Source organism: Schistocerca serialis, chromosome 1 (genome assembly GCF_023864345.2).
Source record: "Schistocerca serialis cubense isolate TAMUIC-IGC-003099 chromosome 1, iqSchSeri2.2, whole genome shotgun sequence".
Classification (NCBI taxonomy): Eukaryota; Metazoa; Arthropoda; class Insecta; order Orthoptera; family Acrididae; genus Schistocerca; species Schistocerca serialis.
In genome coordinates, this window is record NC_064638.1 from 812,292,696 (window position 1) to 812,315,440 (window position 22,745).

Sequence of the window (22,745 nt, forward strand, 5' to 3'; positions counted from 1 at the left end):
TAAAAGCAGAGAGATTCGAGCTCGCATGGTGGCGTACCAACAATCGTTCTATCCGCGAACCATTCACGACTGGAATAGGGAGAAGTTACTGTGGTACATAAAGTACACTTCGCCACAATCCGTAAGGCAGCTTGTGAAGTACAGAGGCAGATGTATGTGTAGATGTCGATTGTTATCCTTTTTAAGATTCCGTATCTCAATCGACAAAACCGGAACCCTTGCAAGATCACTTTCTCGTCCATCCGTCTGTCTGTCTGTCCGACTGTTAAAAACCTTTTTTTCTAAGGAACAGGTTGACATATCAAGTTGAGATTTATGTGACACCCTAAGGTCTACGGTCCCCTGGCGGTGTAAGGAATTGGAGCTTCTAAGTCAATCCATACAAAAGATACGGCCATATACGACGGTTGCCCAGAAAGTAAGTTCCGACCGATCGCGAAAGGGAAACCACTGGGAAAATCCGGTAAAGATTTGCACAGATGTGTTGGGCAGTATCTCTAGTACGCCCGTCGATCGTGTCGCGTCGCTCTTTTCAGTTTTGAGCGAACAGTGAGCATGTAAAGATGCGTAGGGAATGGCATCTCCCGCCAGTTATGAGGGCCTGGTTAGAGATTTCGCCTGTGTCATGCAGCCCACATAACACAACTGTCGAGTAGTTCCTTCTTCATGCAAATTCTCGGCCTCACACTGCGGGGGCAATGAAGACGCTCCTGCAGTGTTTCTGATGAGAAGTGTTTGATCACCCACAATACAGTCCGTAATTGGCTCCCCCTGAGTCTCATCTCTGCTCACAAGAACCGCTGGCGATGAAGACAAAAGTTTTCCACAGACAACGAGCTGCAGACCAGTGCAGATAACTGGCCGAAAGCACAGGCGGCTGCTTTCTATGACGAGGATATTGGGAAGTTGATACAACACTACGACAAAGCTCGTAGTTGGAGTGTGCGACTATGTAGAGAAGTAGGTGGAAGGTGTACCTAACTGTTCCAAATAAAACGTTTCTGGTTTTCACTATGGTTTCCATTTCGCGACCGATCGGAACTTACTTTCTGGAAAACCCTCGTATGTCACATATTTTGATACAAACTCACTAATCAAAACCTATAGGGTTTGTTAGCCTAGAATCATGAAATTTGGCAAGGAGCAAGGTTTCACAGTAAAATTAAACCAAGACATCTGAAAACTGTTTCTTTGTAATTATATCACACACCAACATTTTTTATTTGTTATCCCGATTGTCTGTTTGTCCCTCAGTCTGTTAAGACACCTTTTTCTCAGGAACGACTAGATTTATCAAGTGCAGTTTATTTCACATACAAATGTCTACGGTCGCTTGGTAGTGCAAAAGTTTAGTTTCTAAGTCAATGCAATCAAAAATACGGCCAATTATATCACGTATTTTGATATTCGCAAACTCATTCATTAAAACCTACAGGTTACTATTTTGCAGTAAGTAAGACTGCACAGTAAAAGTAAAGGAAAAAATACAAAAATTGTTAATTTGAATTATATCAGACGAAAAAAATTTCATTTGTCATTTGTTACGCTACTTCAAACTTAAAATTAAGACATTCATGAAAGCACTGGATTTTCCGGGACCGACGCCTTTCCAGTATCAATGTCGATAACAGGCAAGAAACGTCGAGTTTCTTGATCCCCGCGTCGATGAACTGTCAATGTACATAACTACGTTTGTACGGAACCTTCAGAGTGGGAGTCCTGCTCGCACCTGGCCAATTTTGGTTTTAAGTAGCCTCTCCAGCACTACCAGCGGTTCATGAGTTCATCTTAAAACACATCTATTTATTTTCTTTTCTTCCTGTAAATAACGCGCATCGGTGTGATTTGTTTCGTAGTTATTCTAAGGTGAAAGTGGATATTGCGTTTCCTTCCCATGTACCCTTTCTTCATCGAAAACGCGACACACGTAAGTTGAGCTTGTTTATTCCTTCGCTCCCATATAGTTTTCCTTTTTACAGCAGAGGGATAGCTTTTAACTCTTTCGTGATCGATGGGATACGCGTGTCCCGGTAGAGTAATATGTAGTTTTGTGCGTTTGGACGTCTACACTTAAATCTGTCTATTGCTAGCACGTTACGCGATGTTTTCGGGCCGGCCGGAGTGGCCGTGCAGTTCTAGGCGCTACAGTCTGGAGCCGAGCGACCGCTACGGTCGCAGGTTCGAATCCTGCCTCGGGCATGGATGTGTGTGATGTCCTTAGGTTAGTTAGGCTTAATTAGTTCTAAGTTCTAGGCGACTGATGGCCTCAGAAGTTAAGTCGCATAGTGCTCAGAGCCATTTGAACCATTTGATGCTTTCGGAACTCCGAGAAAAATACTACGGACCGTTGCGTGGGTGTATAAAAGGCTGTGAGCGATGAAATGGGGCAGAGTCTGTTTATAGGTGGCACAGCACATTTGTTTCACGAAAATCAGATCGAATTACCATCTTTGCCACTCGAAGGATGTCTGTAGTAACTAATTATACATCATAGACATTTCTCTGAAACATTACTGCACATCTCAGTAATACTGTCTGTTCGTACAAAATTTGTATGTAGTGGGGTGTATATGCCCCAGAAAATTTCATAGATTATAGAAAACATTGGCGTGTGGTATATCAAAGCCATCTTAAAAGTTATGTTCAAAAGTCGTATGCAATATCTCATGTTTTTCATTGTCAGGAGTATAAATGTGTTTTGGTACTGATTTGTTACAATTTTTTCCATAATTCCCATTCTTACAAAATCATTCAAAAATTGAAAAGTTAACTCTGAAAATCCTAGGTTCACATGAAAACATGGATCTCGTTGGGTTTGTGGGACACATGTATCACACTTCACCGATTTTCAAAACCGGTCCACTTAAAACTTGGGAGTGGAAGTATATTATTTATCACAAAGGAAGACAGTTTTTGACCTTTTATTTTTAAAATATAGGCAAAATAAATTTTAATCAGGAAAGGGTTGAGTGCGGAGTCCACGACATGTGTCTTTTAAGTAATTCCATTATTGATGACTTTTTTTTGCAGAATGGAACCTTAAATTTGCAACCCAAAGGGAGGTGAGAAGTCTCAGGTCTACGGTTGTGTAAAAAGCATTGTTGTGGAGTACCTTTACATTGCTCCGCCGTAAAACTGATCTGTCGTTCCTCTACCAGCGCTTGCATTTCTCGGGATTCGTGCTGAGAACGCGAGGCGACAAAATGAAGCAGTGGTAAATCTCAGTGGGAGTGTGGCTGCACTCGGATCCGACCAGCTGCAGTGGAAAGGAAGTCAGCGTCATACGACAAGAGGAGACAGACCGCAGTGAATTCCTTCCGAGTAACAGCAGACCAGCTGTGCTAATCCGCTGCTTAGCGACCAACTTCTCTGGCGCCCGTCTCGTTTTAATTTAATTGCTGCAGAGTTCTGACATGCTTCGCGACGCCGCCTGTGCACGGCGAATATCTGCTACTGTAGTGGGTGGCAGTCCTCCGTGACAGGAAGGCTGTAGAGTAAAGCCTCGTGGCTCCTCGGTAGCTAAGTAGTGCAGTTACAACGGATCTTCTCGAAATAATGCTATAGCCGTTTCCACGTGGTATGGATCTCAGTTCTTCTTCAAAATAGTTCAAATGGCTCTGAGAACTATGGGACTTAATATCTGAGGTCATCAGTCCCCTAGAACTTAGAATTACTTAAACCTAACTAACCTAAGGACATCACACACATCCATGCCCGAGGCAGGATTCGAACCTGCGACCGTAGCGGTCGCGCGGTTCCAGACTGTAGCGCCTAGAACCGCTCGGCCACCATGGCCGGCGGTTCTTCTTCCATCTGGGCAAATTGCACCTAATGGATACCAACTATATTAAATGAATTTCGTTCTAAAGGCTTTAGTAAATAGGCTGTCAAGCACCAAACAACTCTAAAATTTATTCGTCCACGGGAATTACGCCCATACTGAGATATTTGAGAATAAATTCTGTATAACATCTGATTTGAGGCAAATTCTACAACTGCACAAGTTCATTTGTTCCAGTACAATTGTTGTGTAACTAAATGAAACGCTGCATGGTTTTGTGCCATACACGTTTCGCTACCTTTCAATTGCGAAGCCTGCTTAATGGCCTTTAATACATATTTGTTATATGCATATAATAAATGTACTGCGCATTGTATTGTATCACTCCGCAGAGAGCGATGTTCCTTACGTTTATTCTCCACTGCAGATTGAAAATCTCATTCTGGTAAAAATATATTCCTCTCTTATTATTTCGTTACTTATTATTTTAAATGTTAATTATACTTACCAGGGTATTATTAGTTAAGGTCTTTAAACCCAAAGAATGTGGCAGTATCATCATCTAAAACACAAAAATACAGAGTGTTCCAGGAGGAACGGTCCATATTCAGGGATATGACAGGAACGATCATTCGAAACAAAAAAAAACTCCTTATGGACGTATGGCCTAATCCGAATGGTTTCCGAGACAGAACACATTCAATGCACTTATTATTATTATTATTTTGAGTTAGTGGCGCTCACGTATGTGTCTTACCCACGCAGCTGATGAAGCCACGTTTAAAAGGAATGGAATCAAGAACACACGTAACAATCATTGATAGCTGCTGGAAAATCGACACGCTAGAGTGAAAACCTTTTTTCACCATCGTTTTTCGTTCCCTATTGGTGCAGCACGATAGGTAACATGTTGACAGATCCAGTCGTTTTAGAAGAACGAGTAACGAGACAGAGTTACCTGCATTTTTAGGAAAATTCGTTTATGAAACACATTGAGGACCGTCCTTTGGCCATCCAGACTGCAATGTTCTTCCAGTTTGACGGAGACGCCCCCCCTCCCCCACATTTTACCAGACGTGTGAAGGAACATGTCAGCCGCACTTATTCTAATGGTTGGATTGGTCGTGGTAGTGCAGTTAACTGGTCGAAGAGGTAGCAAGACATACACCATTAGGTTTTAGTTCATAGGGTTGGATGAAGTCTGAAGTGAACAAACGAAAGGTGAATACGCGAGATGAACTGCTTGGTCGCATCATGGACGCCGTTGTCTTCATTATCGAAAGTGCAGAAGCACTCAGACAAGTAACAGTGCGCAAATACACTACTGGACATTAAAATTGCTACACCACGAAGGTGACGTGCTACAGACGCGAAATTTAACCGACAGGAAGAAGATGCTGTCATATGCAAATGATTAGCTTTTCAGAGCATTCAGACAAGGTTGGCGCCGGTGGCGACACCTACAACGTGCAGACATGATGAAAGTTTCCAACCGATTTCTCATACACCAACAGCAGTTGACCGGCGTTGCCTGGTGAATCGTTGTTATGATGCCTTGTGTAAGGAGGAGAAATGCGTACCATCACGTTTCCGACTTTGATAAAAGTCGGATTGTAGCCTATCGCGATTGCGGTTTATCGTATCGCGATATTGTTGCTCGCGTTGGTGGAGATCCGATGACTGTTAGCAGAATATGGAATCGGTGGCTTCAGGAGGGTCATACAAAACGCCGTGCTGGATCCCAACGGCTTCTTATCACTAGCAGTCGAGATGACAGGCATCTTATCCGCATGGCTGTAACGGATCGTGCAGCCACGTCTCGGTCCCTGAGTCAACAGATGGGGACGTTTGCAAGACAACAACCATCTGCACGAACAGTTCGACGACGTTTGCAGCAGCATGGACTATCAGCTCGGAGACCATGGCTGCGGTTACCATTGACGCTGCATCACAGACAGGAGCGCCTGCGATGGTGCACTCAACGACGAACCTGGGTGCACGAATGGCAAAACGTCATTTTTTCGGATGAATCCAGGTTCTGTATACAGCATCATGATGGTCGCATCCGTGTTTGGCGACATCGCGGTGAAGGCACAGTGGAAGCGTGTATTCGTTATCGCCATAATGGCGTATCACCCTTATAACACTTTAATAGCATTTACGTAGCTTACGTAATCAAATACCAAATTTTGTTTATTACTTATTATGCCCCAACAGAACAAATAGTCCTGTCACGGAAAAGCCACGTGTAACACTCCTGTCCGCTACTGCTATACCATAACCTCGAAGCTGGAGGCAGTTTGCAAAATAGAATTATTTTGTTAGAATAATTATGGTATAATGCAACAGAGCTGTGTTACCCTCTGAGAGGAATTTTATTATGTTGACCGTATTATACCTAACGGAGGTGGCTTATCGGAAGTGAAAGTCAGATTTACGTAAATATTTGAACAGTACGAACAAAATTTTGCCTATCTGCACTGTTCAACTGATAAAGAAAACGGTCGCCAGCCTAACTAGGCAAGAGAATGGTTAACATTCTCGTTCAAGAAAATAGTTATTAGTAACTCTAATGGATAAACACAACCTATACTTGGTCACACGCGAGTGCAATGAACTCTGACACACACATATGTTTATGGTAAGATTGAAACTAACAGTTAGAGCAGCAGAAACTATTTGCAAAATTATAACAGATACCGAAACACACTATTACTTTCAGGGCTTATACAAACTGAATGGTCTTTATTACTATTTACTGCATAATCATTAATTGGATATAAGTTAAGTCTCTCTCAGTTAAATACTTTACTATTTAAAATGAAAATTAATTGGAATCCACTAACAGGTTGCTTCTCATTATCATTTGAATAAAGAAATTATGGTATTCATAATTAGTGGTCTTCCCATTACTTGTTACCCAGCATTAATACAATAGACAAACTGTGGATCCTGTTATATTATTGATATGCACTTCCTACATACAAGAGAGACATACACTTAACAAACATGAGTATATAAAGTTTCACAACTGCAGTTTTCCACTTTTTACTACAGTGAAACACATTGTAGGCAAAATTGCAAGAAACTGACTCACTTTCTGCGATTTACAACAGGTAGTAATGTGATCATTTACTAAGCAAAACTTAATAAGCCTCAGTCTTAAGAACTTTTAATTTGAAGTTGACAACAACACATTAATAAGCAGTTTTACTAGGAAAATTATTTTCAGGAAGCATCATTAACTTTAACTCACTCTGTTGCCACATTAACTTTAACTTTCTCTTTACTATGTTCAAGAGGCATTAATTAGAAAACTGGGTTTTAATGTACTTTCAGTAAGGACACTCGGTAATCGCTTTAGTTCAAACGGAGAGGAACCTGAGAGGTGTTATGATGAGGTGAAAAATCAAGGTAGGTACATAAATTCAGAAATAAATTACCTTATATTTGAGCACATTAGCACATCCATTAAGCTGATCCTTCACTGTACATCATTATAGTATTACGTTACAGTGATTGCGCAACGTGGTGGCAACTGCATGTTGGTAGGTGGATTCGCAGACAGAATTGCTGGACTCTGTCATTTCTTGGTGGCGATGATAGATACAAATTCCAGAATAGTTCCAGCTATTTATCCATCCATCCGAGGCATTGGAAAGTAGCAGGAAAAGCCTCTCTCGGAACCAGCACAATATGCATCTTTTACTTGACAGTGCACAGTTTGGTAGCTCGTCTCCGACTCGTAGCTCGTCACCGACTGACTATCAGTTCCACCTTTTCCACCTAGGCCAACCACAATTTGCGCGCGCTACACAGTTCCGTTCCCGAGGGGAACCACACTACCTCTTACATACAGAATAACTAAGAGCCCTAAGTGAGGATCAGCAGTTTACATAACAGCAACCAAATGTATTAAATAAAACAAAACATTTACACATATTAACATGTCTACAAAAAATTAGTCACACAAAATTACAATCATATACAGTAAGTATTGTTCCCTCCAAATGGGTCAAAGCATTTAAACGAGAGATATGCTACACAGCGTACAATCAAATCATGACATCAAAGTTTTAACAAAGAAAGGAGTATACGATTTTGTGTTCTCTATTCTATCAAACACACTTGCAGAAGTTCAATGGTGTAACATTAAATAAAGCAAAAAAAAAAAATCCATACAGCATAAGCGCTATGGTGTTACACCCTGCGTGATGGTACGGGATGTCATTGGTTACACGCCTCGGTCACCTCTTGTTCGCATTGACGGCACTTTGAACAGTGGACGTTACATTTCAGATGTGTTACGACCCACGGATCTACCCTTCATTCGATCCCTGCGAAACCCTACATTTCAGCAGGATAATGCACGACCCCATGTTGCAGGTCCTGTACGGGCCTTTTTGGATACAGAAAATGTTCGACTGCTGCCCTGGCCAGCACATTCTCCAGATCTCTCAAAATTGAAAACGTCTGGTCAATGGTGGCCGAGCAACTGGCTCGTCACAATGCGCCAGTCACTATTCTTGATGAACTGTGGTATCGTGTTGAAGCTGCATGGGCAGCTGTACCTGTACACGCTATCCAAGCTCTGTTTGTCTCAATGCCCAGACGTATCAAAGCCGTTATTACGGCCAGACGGGGTTGTCCTGGGTACTGATTTCTCAGGATCTATACACCCAAATTGAGTGAAAAAGTAATCACATGTCAGTTCTAGTATAATATATTTGTCCAATGAATAGCCTTTATCATCTGCATTTCTTCTTGGTGCAGCAATTTCAATGGCCAATGGTGTACACTAAAGATGAGTGGGGGATATTCGAACGTTTATTGTGAACTGTACAACAGTTGTAATGTGACGCGAACAATAACTCTTAAAGGCAAATATGTTAAAATACGTGTTTTTCTATTGATATCTTGTAAAACGTAAGTTATAATGGTTACTAACTTTTGTACATATGTACATAGGTAAAGCTGACAATGTAGTGAGTAATACAGAAATTAAATAATAATTCGTATTAAATGTGTTCTATCTCGGAAGCCATTCGGAATAGGGCATATGTCGATATGAAGTGTTTTTGCTTCTGATGATCGCTCCTTCCATATCCCTGAAATTGACCATTCCTCCTGGGACGTCCTGTATACTGTACAATCATGACTGCAGTAAGTAGAAATATCTTTGTTTTGAAAGTATAAAAGGACCAATATTGTTAAACTGTAATTATTCCTTACATACTTTTTGCTTTATGACACATCTGATGAAGGCGATTCCAAAATGCGTTATGGACATGGAGAATAAATGAAAATATAGACTGAAAAAAATAAAAACTGGGACACGAAAACAGAGTGGTTACCAAACACTGACAAACGCCAGCCCGCAATGCCGCAATAATCGTTCTCGTCAAGTGAAATCTTCCCTTCCCCTCTAAGGCTAACACACGCAGCTGTCTTTTACTTACACTGACTGTGGTCATTTTCGACGAAGAATTTACAAATTGCCGGTAACTGTTCCACATACGAACTTTTGTCACTGGGTATTACTACTATCACTTCACACTTCTTATTTACCAGCAGTAACTCATCTTCTTTCATATTAACAGAATCTTCCGTCGGTTCTTGGTAGAACAACATTATAATAATAAATGATAAGGACCAGTTTGCTTTTGTTCTACAATATTACTTTTATTGCTCACAGTCTAGATCTCATCCTAAATGACCAGACACAACTCAACACTTCCCCTCTCCTAAACTTCATATAGTCATCTTTGTTGTTCATTACTTCCCACACTCTCTCTTCCTACATATTCCCATTTTCCTGTATTCATTAAGTTGTTTTATTTGTTGCAGTTGTCTTTGTATTCCACATAGGCTGTAGTTTCAATAGTTAAGGGTTTCCTTTTAACTTGTACTTGTATTACTGTCCATGTTTAACTCCCCTTGTAGTTGTCTCATCAAATACTGTTCATATTTTACTTTGCTCATTTATTTGATGAAAACTGGTATACAGCCACTGCTTTGATTATAATGTTAATGTTAAAATGCAGTACCACCACACTCTCAAACTGTAAGTTCCCTCAAACACCTCCATTTTCCCTGCATTTATTAATTTCTGTTTATCTTATGGATATTGCTTAAGTTCCTTATGTATTCTGTATTTACATTGACAACTGTCTCTTCTTTTTTAATTGGTTGTGTACCACACTTCATGTTTCATACCTCTTGATGTAGCCTTGTCTAGTACTAATTTTGTCTTATTTTATTAGTTTTGTTTATTAATAGAAACTGTTATGTAGGCATGCTATTCCTATTTTGTGCTAAAGGTTTTCCTGTCAACTCCATTGTTATTTATGTACTGTTCAGTTTTTACTATTTCATTGCAAAGATGTTACTTACTGTATGTTTCTACTTCACTCTAGATGTGTCACTTCTCTTCCAATGTTGTCTGCCAACATTTAACTTCTTTGGTGATAATACTCAGTAAATGTCTGAAGATGGCCTTGTAAGCCGAAAACCGATTAGCAATAAAAGTAATACTGTCGAACAAAAGCAAACTGGTGCTTTTCATTTATTATCATCTTCTTTCATTCTGTTTTAGCGGTTCGTAATGTAAGAGGGGAAAAAAGTGAGAGGGCTCAGTCTGTGCGCTGTTGCTCGTCTAACCAGAGTGGTGGGTGGTGTGCTTGCAGGAAGTAACCCGGAATGTCACGAGCCCTGCTGCTGCTGTGTCCCGCCCTCCTGGTCCTGCTGGCGTGTCTCCAGCGGGCCGCCGCAGACGACGTCATCATGGAGAAGAGGGTAAGTCGCTGTATGCTGTGACGACACAACAAAAATCTCATGTTAATTATGAACGTTAAGAGATCACCGAAAACACTATAATCCTCTCAGCTCAAAGGAATGGACACTTAGGAAAACAGAAGTTTGGTTAAGAATAAACAAAACAAGGAAGAAATTCAGTCCTTGGGGCAGCTGGCTCGCGGTGTCCATCGTACTGTTGACTGACTCTGCTAGCAACAACAACTTAAAAAGGGCTGGTTGCTGAGTAACTATGTAAAGGAAACTTTACATATAGGATACATCACATTCTTTAACATTTCTCATAAGTATCACAGTAGCAGTCAGGATTCTACAAGATATTTGCATCTCAAAGGGACATCTGAATAGTACTTAACATCTTTAAAGAAACGTAAGAAGCAGTCATGGTACACTGTGGTTGAATCGCAAGGAAAACTAGCAAGACAGGACGAAAAATGTCAATTGGAATGAGTTCTGCGAAAAACTACGGGACGTGACTACAACAATTGCTTTGACCACGTTGTACTATTGCAACGTACGGGGGGTTTATTGTAAAATTATCGATGTATTGAAAAATATCTATTGGTAGTCTTAGTCGACCTTGAGTTGCTATCTGACTAAAGTTGGCACTGTTTAAACGCGCGGTTATGCCCCCAGTATCATTTGCATCGAAATTATCATTACACTCTAATTATTAAACAAAAATATGGTGCTTGCTAGCTACGAAATCAATAATGCGGTGATTATCATATGATACCAAATTAAGATTTATTCAGAAAACAGGATGAGCAATGTTTCTAGCCTAACATGACAATACAATACACTCGCTAACCTAACTAGCCTATCATTGGCACAATGCATTCTCTTTTCCTAACTACTTAAGTCAACACTGAACCCGCAAGTGACTCTATTGCAGTTCTGCCTGAACGGACACAGACTCAGAGAGCGCCAGTCAAAGAGCTAACGGAATATGAACTCATTTAGAATTACAGTGCCCTACTTTGGCTGATGATTGCTAATATCACCGTAATTCTCCGTGATGATTACGACGGTCGGTACAGCCAACGTCGTGATGCCGTCTTTCCCGTGAGCGAGCTTGGCTTTAATCTCCAACGTGGACGTGGTTTACGCCCGTAAACTCCTGTACGTAAGTGTTCAATTGCGGAGTCCGTCACTAGTCAATACTCAAGCTACTTGCACATATGCCAAGAGTAGTCGGTCGACTCAAGTGCGCGGCAGCAAAGGTACACTTCAGATTGCTTATGAACGCCACAAATTAGTACTAATCTGTTTCTCTCCTCAGAGGAACAGATAATGCTACGTGTGTGGAGTCGGATGCTCTAAACTATTCAGACTTGGAGAGTAACCATTGGACTCAATGCCGGTAACTTCTCCAACCTACTTCTCTCCACGCTCTCCAAGCAGAGCAGCCAGACACCGCGACTGCTCTCTTCCACAGCCGACCCCACAGTCCCCCCATCAGAGTTTTTGTAAACTTGGCCGTTCTTCGCCGCATGGATCCGTGCGCGTTGGTAGCCAATCACGACACAGACTTCCATGTATCCGTGCACGTTTGTAGCCAACCACGACACGGAATTCTAACGCGGTTACTGTTGCCGCCAAACTTTAACACGTATCTCTACGCGCTCTGCGCCAATCCCGTCACAGTCTTCCGCAAATTTTCCACTGTGGCGCGAAATTGTCTTTCTCTCTTTCGCATATAGCTCCTCCTCGCTTCTTGTTGTGATAGCCCAGCCTCTCCGAACGTCTTTGGTGGTCTGAAGTGCCAGCCGACAAAGGGGTCCGGCCGCGGCCATCCCGTTAGTTTGACATGACATAAACACCGTCCTTAGGGGTTCCGGCCGTGGTCCAGCCTCTGAGCCCATCTCGTTAGTCTGACATGACAGAAACAACTCCTTTTCTGTGTCCATTCTCTCCTACCGGTGGGCCAATAATCAATCTGTGTATCAGTACTGATTTAGCATCATGTAAGGTGCAAAATCTGCTACCTTACACTATAGAGATGTTAGTTAAGCATACATGAACTGAAATTACATCTGCTCGACAATGGATAAGCAGTCACAATTCTGTCGTCCACTCGTGACTTAAACAGAAGTGGATAATTGAATTAACGGAACGAAAGCCGCGCTTCCATGAGTTCCGTGAAGCTTGACAAGCTCGGCTCAGACCTAGCATCCTTTTAACGACGCTATGCTTATCAAATCGTAGGTAATTCAATAATCCGAGATGTCCGGTCGTTGGACATGAATGCCATCAAATATTTATAGGACATAACCGAGAGCTTAGTTCGTGCGCAAAATCCTACACCGACAACGCTTCCGCATATATCGACGCCTATAGAGACAGAATGGCTCAATATTTCTGCGAGGGACTTCAACTATTTATCAAGTCCATACTACGTCGAGATGATGCACTACGCCGGACAAAAGGAGGTCCGACACGATATTTTCAGGTATCCCGTGACTTTTGTCACCTCATTCTAAAACTGAAAAGCCATTGCCTCATAACCACAGAAGGAGTATTCATAAGGTACTACTGCCTGATCTCTTGCAATTGTTTACGTCTTTTACATAGATCGTTCTCATCCTTACTCTATCACGGTTGTGTAAGTAGCATAATATGAAACCAGTCCGTCAGTTAATTTGGAGATTCTGACAGACTAGTTTCAAACTGGCCAATCCCATTCTTAGTTACGCTGAAATTATTAAGGGGACACATAGCGGTTTCCATGTCTCATGGGCTCTCCCTCTACAGTCTGCAGCTCTTGTTTTAGTAGTTAGCCTTGCTGCCTCTGGATCACGGGGCCCCGGGTTCGATCCCCGGCCTGGTGGTGAATTTTCTCTGCCCGTGAACTGGGTGTTTGTGTTATCCTCATCTTCAGAGACGTGGCGAGAGTGGAAATGGAAAGATTTGGAATTTGTACGGGTGATAATGACCACGATTATGGCGCCCCACAAACCAACATCATAATCATCTCCCTGTACACACTACAGGCTATGCAAGATAGCCATCAGAAGAAAAACATCAGAAACAGAGTTGCAAAGGCTTAGACAAATTTCTTCAAGAAGAACGTTCCACTGGTACTAAATGTAGACAGAGAGTTAGATGTTTCTGGAAAGGTACCTAAGTACACTAGGCAAAAAACTAGTCTTCGCTGGAGACTGATACCGCCGGCCTTGGCTGATACCGCCGGCCTTGGTCATGGCCTCAATTCAGAGAGGAACAGAGTCCACAGGTATCTTGAAGTATGCAATCCCAACTGAAACCACTCACTGATGATCAGATGCAGCACAGCTACCACATTGCGAGGATGTTGACAGCTACGTCGCAACCACTGTTCCAAATAGTCCCCAACATTTTCTGTGGGATTAAGATCGGGTAACTTAGCGGGAAAGCCAGGATTTGATAGGATGTCTGAGTGTCCCTTAAACCAGGAATGTTTGCATGGAGCTCTGTGAACACGGCTGTTTTAATCTTCGAAGATAGGAATGTCCTTAGCATACATATCACGACAAGCAGAGAAAAGGACAACACTAGGTTATCGAGAACGTTGAAGTATACATTCTACTTCATGTGATTCTTGAAATGGATGGATCATTGGGGCATTCAGTTTACCGTTAGTCCACATATACAGACCCGTATTTGCAGCCGTCTAGCTGCCATCAGCCATCACAAACTATGAGCGTTATTCGCACGATGATGCACCGGACACATTTTGTGTCTGATGGAGACACCCTTGCAAAGAAGCTGAAGCTGCTACAATCTGAGTTCAAAGATAGTGGATATTCTCCGCATTATATCAACACAGCTTTAAGGGAGAAGAAACATGATCACCCACAAGATCAAGAGGAGATGTTGCGATTTAAGTCTAGAGCATACCTCCCGTACGTCGACAATGTTTCGTCGAAATTAGACAGAGTCGTAAGGGAACATTATGTTAAAGTTATCTTCCGCCCACCTACAAAGACTTGTGCTCTTCTCGGATAGGAAAAGGATGATCTGGGATTGCGGAAGGCTGGCATCTACAGAATGTCTTCAGTGTGGCAGTGCCTACATTGGTCAGACAACGCGTACAGTGAGTGAAAGATGCTTTGGACATAATCGCCACGCTCGCCTTCCGCACCTCAGTAAGTCACCCATAGCCGAGAATTATATCCCCATGGGACATTATTCTGCAACGGAAAACTTAAACACGACGAGATCCTTCTTGGATTTATTATTAAAAAATCGGTTAGAATATGTTTGGTGGAAGATCTCATTCATCGTGATGGCAGCTTTCAACTGGATTAAGTCGTGGGACCCGGCGATTTCTATCATTTCTCCAGGAAGAAAGCATTGTACAATGTCCATCGACGGTTAATTTTATTAATTTTGATGCCTGTATTTTAACTCCACGAGTGCGCACTCCGACAGAGAGAGTGCTTGTAGTACCAAAATCACGCATGCGTCTGCGCGTCGTAGATGGAGCAATATTGGAAGAGGGCGCGAAACTCGACAGAGGTCACTCATGTAGCGGCTGCCTTTGCGCATTTTTGGTGTACAGTTAGCGATGTAAACCGGCAATCTCCAACACAACACACTTACGTGAAGATGACTGAATGGTTGTCAGCCGAATTGAAATGAAATGATCATGTGGCATAGATAGCCGAGAGTCCCCACCTGGGGAAGTTCAGCCGCCGAGATGCAAGTCCTTTCAGTCCACGCCGCAATGGGCGACGCGTGTCGATGATTATGAACTGATATTGAGGACAACACAACCCACAGACAACTCAGGTAACGAGGCGGACGTAGACCGAAATATCGCGGCAAAAAGTCGACGTAATGCGGCTGCAATCTCGAAACTTCAAGGAATACCCTGGCTCATATTTACGGTAACCTGAATGAGTGGTAACTAGTTATGTTGCGTACATTCTCCCCAAACAACATAAAACAGCCAGCTACATCTACTTCTACACCTACACAGATACTCCGCAAGCTCGTGACGTAGGGTACCTTCTACCAGTTCTAGTCATTTCCTTTCCTCTACCACTCGCAGTTAGAGCGAGGGAAAAACGACTATCTATATGCTTCCGTAGTATGAGCACTAATTTCTCGTATCTTATCTTCGTGGTCCTTACGCGTAATGTATGTTGGAGAGACTAGAATCTTTTGGCAGTCAGCTTCGAGTGCCGGTTCTCTAAATTTTCTCGATAGTGTCCCTCGATAACAATGTCACCTTCCCTCCGAGGATTCCCATTCCCGAAGCATCTCCGTAATATTTGCATGTTGTTCGAACCTACTGGTAACAAACCTAGCGGCCCACCTCTGAACTGCGTCGATGTCTTTCTTTAATCTGTCCCAGTACGGATCCCAAACATCGAGTATTACTCAAGAATAGGTCGCACAAGCGTCCCATATGCGGTCTCCTTTACAGATGAGCCACACTTTCCTAAAACTCTTCCAATAAACTAAAGTCGATCATTCGCCTTCCGTACCACAGTCCTGACACGCTCGTTCCACTTCATATCGCTTTGCAACGTTACGCCCATTTATTTGTGTGAAGCACTACTAATGGTGTATCCAAACCTTACGGGCTTGTTTTTCCTACTCATCCGCATTAATTTACATTTTTCTACATTTGGAGCTAGCTGCCATTCATCACACCAAGTAGAAATTTTGTATGAGTCATCCAGTATCCTCCTACAGTCACTCAACTTTGACACATCACCGCACGCATATTGCTGCTCACCCCGTCCTCCACATCATTTATGTATCACACTTCCCTGTCGCACTCCTGACGATACCCCTGATGAACAATCGCCATAGCTGTAAACCTATTACATATGTAAGTCTGCAGGCTTTCGTGGCCGTTGTCACTGAAGTTAAAATCTTCTGGGTTATTAGGCCGTGTCATGTTTCTTCTAAAATGATCGACGTTTCGACCCCTCTGCTGGGATATTCGTCGGGCTCTTCTGGTGTCCACTACTGCTAGCAGACACCAGAAGATGTACTGTACTGTTGTAGTATCAGCTATACAGTCTGAGTATATGATAGCTTAATGGTTTCGTCACCACGACTTAGCAATACTGCGTAATGGCGGGCAATAAATGAACAATATACATACATTAAAGGAAATGGAAAGTCTTGTACGATTAATAGCTTGACCGAATGCTTCCAAACTGATACTGCAGTATTTCCATGTCTGTCGAATATGTTGAACAATGTTCATCCTTAAGCGAGCTTATTTTCAATACTTTCGGTACAGAAAATAGTCAGTCCTACAGACGAAGAGTGATATGAGCACGTGACAGCTATTTAGAGTGTGCAACGTTGTTGGGACTTTTCAGATGGATATCGCAAAATAGCACATCCAGGGGACGTCCCCGTGTAAGTTACCACCATGTTTCAGAGCGTCGTACCGACTGATTGCCCAGACTTGGCTGCAGTGAAATAGAGAGGAACGAGTGGTGACGATAAGAACACAGGGCTACCGTGGGGCACGAAGGAAGAGTGCATCACGAGAAGACCGTGGGACTGTTCGACTGGTTCTGACGAATAGACGAATGATATGCTGAAATCTGTGTGAGGTGACAGGCAGAGCGCCATCACGACACGCCAGGAACACGATACTAGAGACTGGGTCGAGATCTCCAGTTACTATGCGTCGTTTATCGCTGACACCATACCGTAGTGAACAGAGATTTGCGTGGTGTAGACCCACAGTTAACTGGGACATTGAGTGGCACTCTGTGATGTTCAGCAGTGAGTCTCGCTCCTATTTTTGGAGGTCAAATTGGCACTGTGCTAGTAGACGACTTGGGGAAAGGTCACAAAAGAAGCGATTCGCCGGCCGGTGTCGCCGAGCGGTTCTAGGCGCTTCAGTCTGGAACCGCGCGACGGCTACGGTCGCAGGTTCGAATCCTGCCTCGGGCCTGGATGTGTGTGATGTCCTTAGGTTAGTTAGGTTTAAGTAGTTCTAAGTTCTAGGGGACTGATGACCTCAGATGTTAAGTCCCATAGTGCTCAGAGCCAAAGAAGCGATTCTCGAGGCACATGTCTCTGCAGCTTCAGGAATCACGATGTGGGAAGCTATTGGATGTGAGAACACGTCTGATTTGGTAACTGTCGAAGGGAGGCTGTATGTTCGCCATTATGTGGTAAAGAAGATAAACCCAGTTGTTATACACTTCAAGACCAGGTTACCGAAAGGCTTATTGTAATAAGTTAATGCTAGACTCTACGACGCAGTTCACACCAAAAACAGCTTGAGGAATTCACTGATCGTGATTGGCCTGCCCATTCTCCTCATTTATCACCACAGAACACATATTGCATATGATGGGAAGACGTATACGATCATACTAGCCTCCGGCCAGAAATCTTCGCCGAATGTTACTACAAGTGTTTTAGGCATAGCAATAGATTTCCTAAGATGGCATTAGGAGGTTGTTTGCTTGCGTGCCACCAACAGCTATAAGAGTGTTTCAGTGACTGTGGGTGTGAAACCTCATTCTGATACCGATGATGGTCACCAGTTCCTAGTGGAATGAAAGTTTAATCGTTAAAGCGCGGAAGGGATGTAACAAATATGTCTCAAAAGGCCGCGCACTGAATCGCGGTTTGGCGAGATGTTGGTGTTCGGTTCCTCTTATAGGTAGGAATATGGGGTAAAAAGTTTGTACACTAGTCGGAACCAGCGGCCATGTGTGTAGCCATTAGAACATTTGTCTTACTGTAGCTATGTCATAGTATAATAATCAAGGTTTAAACGACGAACCGGAGCTGGTGCCCAGGCAAATTGTGTGAATCGATTAATTCTTCTCGCAAAAGATTTTAATTGGGCTAAAATTAATACCGAGTTAATGGCACCATTTGTATGTGCACCGTTCGTATTTCATGTGCAAAAAAAGTCACTCTCAATCTGGTTTTATGTACAAAAGCAGCGTTAAATAACTTCGGACTGGAGCCAGACTGATGGTCCAAATTTGGTCCACCGGTTTATTGGACCTTGGACTAAAACACGTTTTAACCGTCTGAAAAACTCTTGATTCGTTTGGATGCAAAAAAAAAATGTGTGTTTCTGTGAGGTTTTTGAAGTGCGCCACTTCTGTACTTTAAACCTGTACGAATCGGTTCAAACTTTGCACGAAGGTAGATAAATGGATGAAGTCAAAACTATTTTTTTATCTAATAATCTTTATTCGTTGTGGAGATACGATAGTTTAAAGTCAACTGAGAAGTAGCACTTAAATTTCATTCTTACGTGAATGCGCGGAAACGGTTTAAACCGAATGAAATAAATAAAAAATGCATTCTTACGATAAAACGGAAAACTCGCTTTCAGAAATTTAGCTTTATTCTGATTTTAGTTGCAAAAAACAAATTTTCTCCGAGATTTTTCACGCGCGTCACTTCTATGTTTCAAACTTCTGCAAATCGTATCAAATTTTATAAGAAGTTAGGCAAATACATGTAAGGAATGGGCGTCTTGTATTGTGAAAGATTTATCCTTTGCCACGACACAAACATGCTCCGAAAGACAATAAAAATACCTATTCCAGACCAGTCGTCGCCCAAGTCAACAGAATTCTACATAGGTTACCAAGCTATGGCGATCAAATGTCAAAATTATGGTAGAGTAAAAGTTGGGAGCCAGAATAAAAAGTGTTATTGCCGTAGCACAAACAGCGAATATGTCCTGGGCAGAGTTAGGGATGTAAAAGAATGGAACTAGTTTTTTCGATTTATCTGGCAACTTCAAAGACATTAAAATCAAAACATCTTGACATGTTCACGGTTCTTCACGAATTAACCCTATTGCCTCAGCACTGTGAGCTCTCTTAAACCCATCTCTGTTACACATATGGTTGAGGGTGTAAGAGGAAATAGACACAAATTTGTGTTTCTAGAGATTGGGATACATCTACAACAGGAAGTACCCGAGAGTGGGGGTGCACCTGTAATAGGAAATATCGCAGTGTGGGGATGGATGCATCCTGAACTTTAATGACATGTTCTGACAAATGACATGTTGGATGACATGACGGCAGGTGTCGTGTTATACGACATGATATCAAATGGCTCTGAGCACGATGGGACTTAACATCTGAGGTCATCAGTCCCCTAGAACTTAGAACTACTTAAACCTAATCAACCTAAGGACATCACACACTTCTATGCCCAAGGCAGGATTCGAACCTGCGACCGTAGCGGTCACGCGGTTCCAAACTGTAGCGCTTAGAACCGCACGGCCACACCGGCCGGCTACATGATATCAGGTATCATATTATTTTACTTGACATCATGCAGTATAGTGTGTCTCATGGATCCTAGCAAGTAGAAAAGCGCGAATATGTCGAAATGTTTTGATTCAAATGTCTTTGAAGCTACCAGGTTACAAGAGCTTCTATGCATTGAGACACGCATTCAAGAATTATTAAATTCGTCGGTAGCAGTTACTCGCTCCTCGCCGGAAACGGCTGCTGGCACTGGTAAGACCTGCAGTGTCACGTGCTGTGACGTACCCGCCACGGCCTGTCTTTCCCGTGGGCCTTCATGGGGGCGTTGCGACGACAGCGAGTGACGCAGAGAGGGAAATGACGGCACTAGCAGGGGTGGACGGTGCGTCAGCGGGTGAGTGGCTGCTCATCGGTCAGACAGCGGGAGAGCGAGCCTTAATGGTGGCGGTGCGGCGGCGAGCAGGTGAGCGGGAGAGCGGGTGAGCAGGTGCTGCGTCACGCACCCTGGCCGCAGCGTGGCACCGCGCAGGCCTAACGCAGTTTGCATGCGGCCGCCACAACCGCACTGGGCACAAAGCCACTGCCACACACCTCACACCGCCTCCCTTACCAATTACACATTCTCATTTCGGCAAAGAGGGCGTACACCTCCGCCGATAGTATCCTGAAATTGGGAAACGTCTACTTACTTTCAAGGCAATTTGAAAATATTCCTTGTAATCTACGGTCCTTCATGCAAATTTTTAATGGGAAATTGTGAATAAAATCCATATTGATTATACAGGGTGAAAAGTATTTAAACCGACAAACTCTGGGAGGTTGTAGGGGCCATCAAAACAAATATTTTTCCCTAATGTCATTTTTTCCTATGGGGAGTATTTAAACCGGTAGAGGAAGATTTCTCCGGCGGCAAATTAATTAAACCAACAAATACTTTTCCATTTTTATGACCAAGAGACAACACATTAACACAACCCAATTTCAATTACAGTAGATTTTCAAAAATGCCTCCATTGACACGTAAACAAAGGTTACGCCGTCGGATCATGTTCTGTCTGACACGGGCAAAAACCCCCGGAGTATCCTGAATTGTTCCTGCTGCTGCTACCATGCGGGTAACCAGGTCCTCCTCTGATGTAACAGGAGTTGCGTAAACAAGGTTGCGCATCTCTTCCTACACCAAAAAGTCGAGAGGGGGCATTTAAATATTTTTCACCCTGTATTACTTGCCCACAGAACAGGTATTTCTTCAGTGACATTAACATCGTCATTTTATCGTTGCAGGATATGGACTCGCCGTTCCTCAATCGACTGTTTGAAGCAAAAATGAAGAGGCCCTTCTGCAACGCCTTCACTGGTCAGTACAAAACTCCATAAAACCAACATAGTACTTCTTCAATCAATGAAGCAGAAACAATGTTATTTTGTTCCTCTGGTAGTTTATATCTTGCTCACTTTTCATAATATGATTAGTGTATTGACGCGCACAGCAAAGTGAAGAGCAGGTTTGTGCCATTTCTCGCGTATTTACGTGTCGCCAATCTCACTACCTGCGACTAGAATGTAGTGCAATACAGCTCAAACGAAAAACTTTGTCACATCCGTTACTTACAAGGGAACCTCCCCATCGCACACCCCTCAGATTTAGTTATAAGTTGGCATAGAAGATAGGTCTTGAAAAACTGAACACAGATCAATGGAGAAAACAGGAAGAAGTTGTGTGGAACTATGAACAAAATAAGCAAAATATACAAGCTGAATAGTCCATGCGCAAGATAGGCAACATCAAGGCTCATATGAGCTCAGGAGCGCCGTGGTCCCGTGGTTAGCGTGAGCAACTGCGGAACCAGAGGTCCTTGGCTGAAGTCTTCCCTCGAGCGAAAAGTTTACCTTCTTCATTTTCGCAAAGTTATGATCTGTCCGTTCGTTCACTGACGTCTCTGTTCACTGAAATAAGTTTAGTGTCCGTGTTTTGCGACCGCACCGCAAAACCGTGCGATTAGTAGACGAAAGGACGTGCCTCTCCAATGGGAACCGAAAACATTTGATCGGAAGGTCATAGGTCAACCGATTCCTCCACAGGAAAACACGTCTGATATATTCTATACGACACTGGTGACGGCATGTGCGTCACATGACAGGAATATGTTGCCGACCCACCTAACTTGTACACTTGGCGAATGGGTTAAAAGATTCTTCTACCTTGTCCGATTTAGGTTTTCTTGTGGATGTGATAATTACTCCCAAAAAAGTGATGAAAACATAAGAGTTCGTCACATAAACTGCAACAAATGAATGCAACAATTTCACAGTCGCACAGTTTTCCCTGTGCTCTGTCAAAACATATGTTTTTAACGTTTCCAAATTTTTCCGTGTGTAGACCGTCAAATCCTGCATATGTCCAAGCAAATCTGAACATGTCGTGGAATTTTGGAGAGCAAAGTTGATTATGTGTGAGTGCGTGATCTTTGATAATCGTCTGAAAATAAAAAATTAAAATTTTCACTCGAGGGAATGCTTGAACCAAGGACCTCTCGTTCTGCAGCTGCAGGGAAGACTTGAACCAAGGACCTCTCGTTCTGCAGCTGCTCACGCTAACCACGGGACCACGGCGCTCCTGAGCTCACAGTCTCGTTGATATTACCTACCTTGCGCATGGACTACTCAGTTTGTATATTTTGCTTATTTTTGTCATAGTTCCACACAACTTCTTCCTGTTTCCTCGATTGATCTGTGTTCAGTTTTTCAAGGCCTATCCAGGGGGTGCGATGGGGAGATTCCCTTGTTAGTTACGTGGGCAGTTAATGTGATAATTCTCAAGCTCCTCCGACACTCCAACAAGCTCAGTTTGCATTTTTTTAATTGGTCATATTTGCTGCTACGGATGAATTTACTAGAGCGAACAGTGCCGTCACATAGCCTGTTCTACGCGA

The 22,745-nt window shown here is 42.9% G+C and overlaps 1 protein-coding gene across 1 annotated transcript in view; it reads left to right on the forward strand.

The window, feature by feature from the left end:
- LOC126458272 (cardioactive peptide) overlaps window positions 1-22,745 on the forward strand; it is a 369,531-nt gene that overhangs the window by 322,248 nt on the left and 24,538 nt on the right. Inside the window, exons 2-3 of the mRNA XM_050095202.1 lie at window positions 10,468-10,576; window positions 21,097-21,169. Of these exons, the coding sequence (XP_049951159.1) occupies window positions 10,481-10,576; window positions 21,097-21,169 (169 nt within the window). The 5' untranslated portion in view covers window positions 10,468-10,480. The remainder of the gene's footprint in view (window positions 1-10,467; window positions 10,577-21,096; window positions 21,170-22,745) is intronic.